Source organism: Syzygium oleosum, unplaced genomic scaffold (assembly GCF_021117445.2).
Source record: "Syzygium oleosum isolate NSW1041296 unplaced genomic scaffold, Sole_v2.1 Sole_v2.05, whole genome shotgun sequence".
NCBI lineage: Eukaryota > Viridiplantae > Streptophyta > Magnoliopsida > Myrtales > Myrtaceae > Syzygium > Syzygium oleosum.
In genome coordinates this window covers 830,990-841,515 of record NW_026607489.1, presented here as the reverse complement: position 1 = coordinate 841,515, position 10,526 = coordinate 830,990, and the positions used below count along the sequence as shown (strand labels likewise).

General features: G+C 40.3%; 1 protein-coding gene across 1 annotated transcript; it reads left to right on the top strand.

Moving 5' to 3' along the window:
• The first annotated feature begins 1,698 nt into the window (after positions 1 to 1,698).
• On the top strand, positions 1,699 to 4,457 carry LOC115669101 (COP9 signalosome complex subunit 4-like). The gene is made up of 6 exons (XM_056311849.1): positions 1,699 to 1,859; positions 1,973 to 2,124; positions 2,508 to 2,605; positions 2,758 to 2,818; positions 4,137 to 4,229; positions 4,328 to 4,457. Exons 1-6 carry the CDS (start codon positions 1,730 to 1,732, stop codon positions 4,439 to 4,441), a joined length of 648 nt encoding a protein of 215 aa, XP_056167824.1. The 5' UTR covers positions 1,699 to 1,729; the 3' UTR covers positions 4,442 to 4,457.
• The last annotated feature ends 6,069 nt before the right edge of the window (positions 4,458 to 10,526 follow it).

Below are 10,526 nucleotides of genomic sequence, written 5' to 3'. Positions count from 1 at the left end.
TGAATTTACTGAAGCCGAAGGTGGTACAGATTTTTTTATTTTGGATTGGTGGAAGAGGCACGCAAGCCAATACCCAATCCTTTCTCTTATTGCAAAATAGATTTTTTCAACCCCTTGTTCCACAGTTGCGGTCGAACAAGCATTCAGTGCCGGAGGTAATATTTTGAACGAACATCGTTCAAGATTAGATCCAGAATCAGTGGAGATGCAAGCTTGTGTTGCTGATTGGACGAAGGCTCAATACCGGCAACAAGAGATAAATCGGAATAATGAATCCGAATTCTTTAACGACGGAGATACTACCGCTACCAGTATCGGTACTGGAACGGGTAGTGACGATTGAGGGTAAAAGAATTATTGGAGTTGGCAAATATTTCGGGAACTCTTGTTTCTCATACCGGGTACGCCCACGTGAGCTTAGGGAAACCGAAATATAATCCGACGATATGCGACCTCTGGTCCCCTGCGCACGGAATGCTTAGGTTTTGGGATAATTTTAGGGTATATATATTGTACTCCTTTTTTTTTAAGATCGTTGTAACGAATTGTAATGTGCTTAATGATAATTTATTAAGTTGAAGCTCTCTCTTTCTCTCTTGTCTTTTTGTCCCCAAATTTGAGTACAATTTACATTTTAATCACAATTTATATTGAATAATGTTCTACCACAAGAATAGTATTTTTTTTTATTTTTTTTATTTTCATTTCTGTTTTTCCTTTTCTGTTTTTCTTTTCCTTTTCCTTTTTTGTTTTTCCTTTTTCTCTTTTGTCATTTTTCCTTGTTTCTGTTTTTTAAAATTATAATTTATATTTTAATTTTTTTTTCTTCCTCCGCGGCCGGCCATGGCCGGGGCCGGCGCGAAGGTCGCCGCGTCGGGCGAGGGCCCTCGCCGCGTCGGGCCAGGGCCCTCGCCGGCGTCCGGGCGAGGCGGCCCTCGCCCGGGGCCGGGCGAGGCCGGCCTCGCCACGGCCCAGCGAGGGCCGGCCTCGCCCGACGCCGGCGAGGGCCGCCTCGCCTTAGGCCGGCGACCTCCGCGCCGGCCCCGGCTATGGCCGGCCGCGGAGGAAGAAAAAAAAAAGAAAAGGAAAAGAAAAAGAAAAAAAACATAAAAAAAAAAAATCGGAACCGGCCGGTTCCGGTTCACATTTGGCCACGAACCGGAACCGGTCGGTTCCGAACCGTGGCCACCTCTAATTGCAAGTACAAATGCATGATTATCAAATGCAACACAAATAATTTCTTAATCATATTACTCAAGCTAATATAATTTCGAGACAAACATAATAAACATAAAAGGCACATCCGCTAGGGTATGTTTTTTCGAGCTAAAGTGAAAACAAGAAATCATTTTTTTCTTTTTTGTCGAAATTTAGACTATCATTTAATTTTTGAAAATTTCTTAAAAAATCGTACGTGAATATTTTGCACTTCGTGAAATTTCAGATATTTCGGATTTAAAAAACAAATCAAATATTGCAGTGTGAAATTGTAATTAAGTGAAAATCAAAAGTAAAAAAACCGAGCAGCGTATAAAAACTTCTGAGCAAACGGCAACAGCTACTTCATCTCCACCTTCGCCTTTCATCTTTCACCGGCATCACTCGACGGCGAATTTACTCGCCGGAAGACAAACGCAGTCAGGGTCGGCTCCGGCGGCGCAGCGCCCGGTACCTCTTCCCGTCGCCCCCGGAGAGCTAGGGTTTTTCCCTGTCGTTAAGGCCAGGTGCAATGGAGGGAGCCCTAGCGAGCGCTTCTTCAATCGTGGACCAGAGGCAGAGGATCGAACAGTACAAGCACATCTTGGCCTCCGTCCTCACCTCCAACGACATCGCCCAGGCCAAGAAGTTCATCGATCACAGTTGAGTACTCTCTTTTGGACCCCCCGACAAATTCCCCCTGGCATCTCTTGCTAGTGTTGAAAGCTAATTCGCGAATGCTGTTCTTGTTCTTGTGTTGGGGAGTATTTTGCAGTGCTCTCCGATGATGTGCCGCTCGTGGTGTCGCGGCAGCTGCTGCAGAACTTCGCCCAGGAATTGGGGGTTCTGGCCCCGGAGACGCAGAAGGAGATTGCGCATTACACGCTCGCCCAAATACAGCCTAGAGTCGTTTCGTTTGAAGAGCAGGTTGAGTTTTTATCATTCGCTCTCTTGTTAAGCCCCCTGGAAAGCGCAGATGTTGACCGAATTTGATTCTAGAATCTTTTGTTCTCATTGATGGCACCTTAATAGATACTGCACCGAGATGAATTGTTTTAAGATAGATCAATCAATTTTGCTCGACCCCTTCGAGCATCTATATTGGAGTAGAGGGTGGGGAACTCCTTCCTTATCCTTTTTGTGATGGTGGTACTTTGATTAATGTCTACTGGGATTGGGATGTATCTAATCCAAGAGCTAGTTTCGTGGTTTTGGGGGGGGAAGGGGGGGAGGGGTTTAAAGTTCTTAAGCTTAAATTGTAATGTATTGAAACTGTTGATGGTTGATAGTTACTCCTATCTGAGTGGCAGGTACTAATAATTAGAGAGAAGCTTGCAGAATTATATGAATCAGAGCAACAATGGTCAAAAGCAGCTCAAATGCTTAGTGGCATTGACCCAGCAATGAGGTATGGGTGCGAGTTTAACGTTCACCTTCATGCATTTAGCTCATGACGTATTTGTATCATCATCTCCATGCAATATTTACTGGCTTTTGCTATTTTATATCTAAATGGTTTAATATCTTGAGTCAGCATTGAATCTTGTCTTATGTCATCAGGATGATAGATGATACTTTCAGATTGTCAAAATGTGTCCAAATTGCTCGCCTATACCTTGAGGTAAGGACCTCTACACAATTACTTTTTTCTGAAGTGAGGGTGGTCAACTTGTGATGCCTGTGAACCAACAAATTTGAAATACTAGGGCTGGTACTAGAAAATGTTTCCAGTGAAAATGGAAATGAGAACACCTTTAGTTTTCATCTTCAATTTCTTTGGAAACATGTTTGGTATGTGATATGAAAAAGAGAATTCTCTATCGCAATGAAAATTATGCAAACACGTTTGGTTTTTTAGTTCACAATTGAAATGAATTTGAGAATTACAATGTCCACATCTATCCCATCATATGGTATATTTTATCAAAAAACTGCTCAACAACAGATAGTATGATCTGAGGTATTAAAGAAGTCGAGGTCATGATGTTTATACATATATGACGTGGAGGAAAATCCCATTATATACACCTCAGTTCAACAAGAAATATTAAGAACTCCAATCCTGAATCATTACCAAAGTCCTCCAGTATACAAACGAAACCTTCTATTAATCCATCCTGTGAAGACCATTGGAAGAACGGCAAATGAATTTTAGATTGTGATGCCGTGCTTCATGTTCTGTTGTTGATTACTTGCCAAGTTATCAGGCAAGCTGGTGATGGCTTTGATCTCGAGCACCAAATTCCAGTACATAAGCCCATATCAAATCCCAGACAATGCTGCAAAGCATCATGGCTAGCACCTCCACAACCCAATTCGTTTAGCACCACTCCATACAGTGGCAGACTCGAGCGATTGTATGTATACTGATTGTTGGTAGATACACCTTAATCCAGTTCTGTCAAGCACAAAACTTAAGGGAGTTTCGGCCACCCTCAATTGACTACTCCTTTGCTCGATTGAAGCTGGATTGTTTTCTTGGCGTAACCTCCAACGAAGATGAAGAAGGAATAATGCACTTCGGTGTTTTCTGCCTGCAAAAGTGAAAACGCGGGAAAAAGAGAGTGACATCATTTTGTTGTTTTCAGTCTTGTAGTAAAAGAATGGAAATCACTTCCCTGTCCCTTTCATTGAAAATCAGTTTTTGAAATCTTGCCAAGCCTATTTTCAGATCATTTTTCATCATGAAAATGGTAATGAAATTTTGGGAATTCTCCATGAACCAAACTGCCCCATTACTTTTTGTAGTTAGTTTATTCATTATGTCATAGCCTTCAGACACATTGCTTGTAGCTGTTATCATGTCGGTTGGGATTGAGCACATCACTTGATATGTGCACGCTTTCCGTCTCTGGACTATCTTTGCAATCTCTAAATCACTAATCTTGAAGTCTTGGTACGAATAGCAATTGCTGTGTTCTATTTCTTGTTTGTTTCAGGATGACGATGCTGTAAATGCGGAAGCTTTCATCAACAAAGCTTCGTTCCTAGTTAGCAATAGTCAGCATGAAGTTTTGAATTTACAATACAAGGTTTGCCCTTGTTTGATGTGTAACAGCAAGGATAACTATTTTAAGCTAGCTTTTGTCAAATTGATTGTTAACTTGTTATGATTTTCTCTTCTTATCAGGTTTGTTATGCAAGGATTTTAGATTCGAAGAGAAAGTTCTTAGAAGCCGCATTGCGGTATTATGATATATCTCAGATTGAGAAGCGACAAATAGGAGATGAGTATGTACAGTGAACAGTCTACTCGTCTTTTTGTGATATATTTGATGTCTATTGAGACTTGATGATCAGATTGAATTCCTTCATTCTCTTTTATGGGTGGAAACTATCTGGTTTCAGTCATTTTTTTTCCCGTAGATAACGCATGTATTATATATATGCCGTTGTCCAACAAGCATTGCAAACCTGTATGTTTTTGGATGTCATTTATTAAAAACCTGTACGTGACAGAATCTTTAACACTTCTTTATAAGTTTGCTATTATTTGAAGGGCCAAGCATGGAAAACCTAAAGCATTTCTCCTCAAGTTTCTAGTTTCCCCGTTTCGATCTAAAGCACATAAAAGAAATTAATTATTATTCACCATGAATTACTAATTAATTTTAATGCCTCCATTTCAATTATATGTCCTTTTAAGGTAAAATGCAGGTAAAGTATACTTGCATACTTAAAAAGTAATGCAAATGTCACTTTAAATCCGTTTAGGCCTTAAAAGAGCATATAATTGAAATCAGAGATGAATTCAATATTTGGTGTAGATGCCCATTTCGTCATATTCCATTTAGATCATAAAGTCCTAAACTATGGTTTACAATTTTGAATACATCGAAATGAATGGATAAACAATTGAATGCCGCGGACCTATACATTTCATCTAAAAATGAAAGAATGGTCATAATGGAGTACGACGCCTTAATCATTCATTCTAATATGAAAAGGGCATTTAAACCAATCATTGATCATTATTTATGCATTTTTTTTTTGAAAAAAATGTGCCAACTAGTTTGCAAAATTATAAAAGAAGGAAGTGGAACGATACTTGCTTACCAAAATGTTTCGGTTTGGTTTTAGGTATACCAACCATAAAGACAAGCGAATGCAACCAGTGAGGTTCTGACGCCTAAAAAGGGTAAGGTATTCTAAAGGCTTGAGGTCACCACCTTAATGGATAAGGGATTCCATTCCAATAGGCAATCAGCCTAAAGTGAAGGAATATTATTCATCTCGGTGATCGGTATTATATTTAAATGATCCCATGAACAATCGGTTCACAGTTTCGCCTAAACATATACCTCCTAAAGGTAGACCTAATCGTAGCCGGGGTTGGGCCACGGGTGGTGTGTGCTAATGGTGTAGTGCTTAAACTATTCAAATGCATGCATAGCAATTAATAATCAAACAGCACTTCTAAAATAATCATTTCACATTCATTCCCGACACCATCCTGCAAAAACATTTAACACAATTGTCAGCGAGACGTACTTGGGATCCTTGCGAGCATAAATCACAAGCGTATCGTTCTATCTAGGCCTAAGTCCACTTAAAAAAGGTAAATCCCCAGCGGAGTCGCCAAGCCCGTCGTGCCGCGTTGATTTTTTGGGTTTTCAGGGTTTGCGCGCTAAGGAGGTATTTCCGTGCAAGGGTCTCTCCCGGACCACACTTCACGTGACAGCAGATGATAATTTCCTATTTAGTATAAGTTCTCGATTTTGGAGTCGCCACTAGTCATTGTTGGTAGGTTGATTAGAAACCTAATCGGGGTATGAGAGAAATACCACGATTCTACGAACTAGAGATTCTGAATACGGGGATTTGGTTATGTTAATGATCCTAAATTGAGATTTCTAACGCCCTTTCGATACCTAAAAACGATACGATGTCTAATGTGTCACGCAAGTTTCCAAGACTTACCCACTAATCCTATCCATTCTAATTGCGGGGAAAATCAATCAATAATTAAATGCGCAATCAATGTCAATCAAACCAAACAATCCTAAATTGTCTCTAAAAATGAAATCCAACCAAAACATTCAAACCCTAATGAATCCCTAAAGGCTTGTTTATTTCATGATTTGTGTCTTTTTAGGGTTTTAGGGTTTTTGAGGGGTTATAACCCCTGAATTTGAGATTTTCTAAAAATGCCAATTGGGCATTTCAAAAATTCAAATTTCACTTTCTAAGGTTGACCACAGTGTTTTTAAACCATTCTGTGAATTTTTGAAATTTTTTATTTATATATTTTTTTCGAAAATTGAATTTCTGAGAATTTCATTAACCGAGAATTGATTTTTATGATTTTCTGAAATTTTTTTTATGGATTTTCCAATTTTTTATAGATTTTTTGAAATTTTCACATTTTTTATTTATGTTTTCTGAATTTTTTGGATTTTTATGAATTTTCCAAAATTTTTTAACTTTTATGAAATTTTTTATTTTTTTGAAATTTTTATGAATTTTCCGAAATTTTCTAATTTTTTTATTTTTTATTTATTATTTTTTTATTAATTTTCCCGTCGGGAAAATGAACCGGACTGGCCCGGTTCAACCTGGTTCAGCTTGGATGAACTGGGCCTCGCCGGCGCCAGTGCCGGCGCCAATCGTCTCCTCTGGCGAGCACAGCGCCAAAACGGCGTCATTACTAGCGATTTTCTCTTCGGCATTTCGCCGAGCACCTAATGTGTATATTTTCTTATTTTGAGTTCTTGAGGCCGTGGTTTTGAGCCTTCCTTCGACGACCTTCCGTCGACTATTTCACCATTTCTTTTGATCCACCATCAAGTTCATATGACCAGCTATTGTCCTTATCCCATAGATTCGCCGCCGAACCATCGCCGGCCGACGAAAAGACGGTCGGGAAAACCTAACTTGCAATTATTCTATATTAACTGACCAAATCTTCAACTCACAATATAGAACACCCTAGCCATCTAACTCGATTCTAATCACTAACAAAACATCAAGCAAAGATCAAGGAAGACTAACCTGAGTGGCCTAAGGCCACGGCGACACTCCAGCGAGGACTCCCGAACTCCGGCGAGGTGGTTTAATGGGCAACCGAGACATTTTATGCATGTTTTCCAATAAAAAAATGCAATCAAGCAAAGTAAAACACGATTAGAACACGTTTTAAGCACCTAATATAGTAAAATCATAGAGAAACATGCACGAACAAACCAAAACACTATTATGGAATCTGGAAAAACGTGATCATGAGCGATGTTTACCTACTTCGTTCGATGATCAGGAGGAATCGCCGAATTGATTCACGCCTATGGAATCGTTCCTTGATACTTGAGCTTCAACCTGGTGGTCTTGAATTCGTAGAATGAGCTCTGGATGCTCCGGACAGTCACGGTTTTCAGAGCTTCGCAATCAAACTTTTGTTGGTCACCCGAGGAGGAGATCTCCTTGAATGATCGATTTGCCGGCGCCGATCACTCGATCTAGGGATCTCTACTCCTCTCTCTCTTTCTAAACTTTACATGTTTCTCACTCTTTCTCTCTCTTCTCTCTCTCTGGCATTTCGTCGAACATGCTCTCTCATCACGTTCAGTTTTTTCTCCTTTTTGTTGATCGATTTTTCCCACCCAAAATCCGTTTCCACCGCCTTCCGATCGGTTAGAATGACTTTCTGGCGCTAGCTGGAGATTCTCCAGCTGGCCAACTTAATTAAAATGTGTTAATTTGATCGGAGAAGGTCAACAAAGTCGCAGGTCTGAGAAGATATTTTCTGGGTTCATCACGTTTTGGGGCAAACCGGGTGAAGTAGAAGGCTGACCCGGGTCGGGTCGGGTTGACCCGGCCGACTTGGCAGTCCCGGTTTTGATTAAAAATTCAAATTGAGCCCAATTTCAACCGAATTTTCAAAATTAAATTCCAAAATTGAATTCCCCATAACATTCTAAACCCAAATATGTGATTTTCCCCAATTTTTGACAAAATCATGTACGAGATTTTCGAACTTTTGTATTCGGGTTATTGGGATTTTGTTCAATTCAATGCCTCAATGACCTGATTAGGAAAAATTGGCGCCAAAATTGAATTACCCACATCTTATTATCCCTAGAAATGATGATCTCATGGTTTGACAATTTCGAATTGGACACGATTCCCAATTTGGATTCAAAAATTCCTAATTTTCAACTGAATTTTGGGGTTTTCTGATTTCTTTTACAAATTGTGCAATTGGACCGACCATTTTGTAATTCAAGGTCCTAGAATCATTTGTTGTGAAGACACTATGACTTAAAAATGACTATAAAAGATCTAATTGCATTTTTGATCTAATTCGGGTTTGATTTTGCCCAATTTTGGGAAAAACACATTTTCGATTGAGATTTTTCAAAATTGATTATGTACTAATGAAATTGGATTTAAAAGAAGACTAATGACTATTTTTATGGAATTTTCTGATTCCATTTGCTATTTTTCTTGATTTTCTCACTCATTTGACTAAAAGAAATTAAAGAAAAAATTCAGGAAAATGCTAAGAAAAATCATTTTTGGTTTAGAAATAGGTTTCTAGGCTTAGCCAAAATTCCTAATCCTAATTTTGAGATTTTGGAAAATATGACAAAAAAAAAGAGTTAAAAATCAGGTGTTAACAGTCGCGAACGGTGCTCGCGCCTAGCACGAATGGGTCACGTCTCATGCACGAATGGGCCACGTCCCATGCACGTAAGGGGCCATGTCTCGTTCACGGATGGGCTCGGAGCCCTTCGCTCCCTTGGGCCTTGTCACAAGCATATGAAATTCATTTGGTAAGAAGACAATTAAATATAGGGGAATGAGCAAGTAAGGAAATATGGTAACTATATAACATGAAGAAATTGAAGTGCCTGAGTCGTCTGTAACAGCATGAAGGCTGCAATAATATTGATGCTCCCGTGATAGAAAACCTTGGTAATTGTGAAAATTTGCACTACATAGGCTCCGCACGACCCAAGGTTGGCAAAGATGGTGATCAGGACATGTTCTTTCAAATTGAAAGGTCCTTGATTTAGTGAGAACGCCCATCCCGTGAACAGGACTTGGATCAGCCTTGAAGGGAGCGTCGCGGCCATCAATCGTCCCGGGGGAAGTATAACAATTTGTGCTAAAATTGCCGAAATGCGGTATTGGTTAGTCTGATAGTTGAAGAATTGGTTGGTGAAGGACAAGATCACGCACGAGGCCACGCCGAGAACCCATGTCCTAAATGTCAGGATGGGCAGCGATGGGTCATCCGTCGGTGGAACCGTGAGGCGCACCTCTTCGATGGGGCAATCATCTGTTATTCCGTCTCCTCTAACATGGTAAGTTAGTAGCATTTGGTCACAAAACTAGAACAGCAAATATAAATGCTTTCGGTGGTGATGGGCAAGGAGCTTACCGAACAATTTTTCGGCAGACTCTGCACCTTCAACCACAATTCCTGCCAACCTCCCTAAGATCAGTTTGAAGCCCCTCCGTCTGAATAATCACTGTATACTTGCTCTTCTCAAGAATGTTGCCTCTGGGTAAAACCACCTACCAATACCAATATGCACAAGCGAGGAGAGTATTGGTCTACTAGCATTTAATTTAGATGGATGAGCTTTCGACTAAGTAGCTTGGGGAAGATGCATAATGAATCACTTTATCACTTTTAATGAATCAATTTAGTCCAAAACACAAAGTCGGTTGTTGCGATCGTGCATTTTGAGACATATTTGCTTTTACAATTTGAACGTTCATAGAACGCTTAAAATCCATAATGCAGGATTAAGTAAAAACAACCTCTAAGAATGGTCTCCAGGATGTGACTCGCCCTTTAAGTGGGTCAGATAGGGAAAATTACCAAAAAAATCCTAAACCTATTGCAATTGTGTCAATTCAATCCTAAACCTTTTTTTTTTGCCAATTCAGTCCTAAACCTTTTGCAATTATGCCAATTCAGTCCATTTGGCCACTTTTGGCCGGCCGGCGCTAACGTGGACGTCGGCCGGCGCCAGCCGGCGGACGTGGCAATATTTTAATATTTTGTTATTTTTTTTTGAATTTTTTTTATTTTGTTCCTTTCTCTTTTTTTTTTCTTTTCCTTCTTCCCCCTGGCCGGTCCGACCATCGGACCAGGGGAAGAAGGAAAGGCCAAAAAAAAAACAGAGAAAGGAAAAAAATATAAAAATTTCGAGCTCCACCCTCTCCGGTCATCGCACAGCCATGGCGAGGTTCGACCTCGCCAGATCTGGGCGAGGTCAAGCTCGCCCAGCCATGGTGAGCTCCGCCCTTGCTGGAGGTTGGCGAGGCTCGCCCTCACTAGTCCCCAGTGGCCGGTGAGCCTCCCGCTAGTCGGTCCGGCC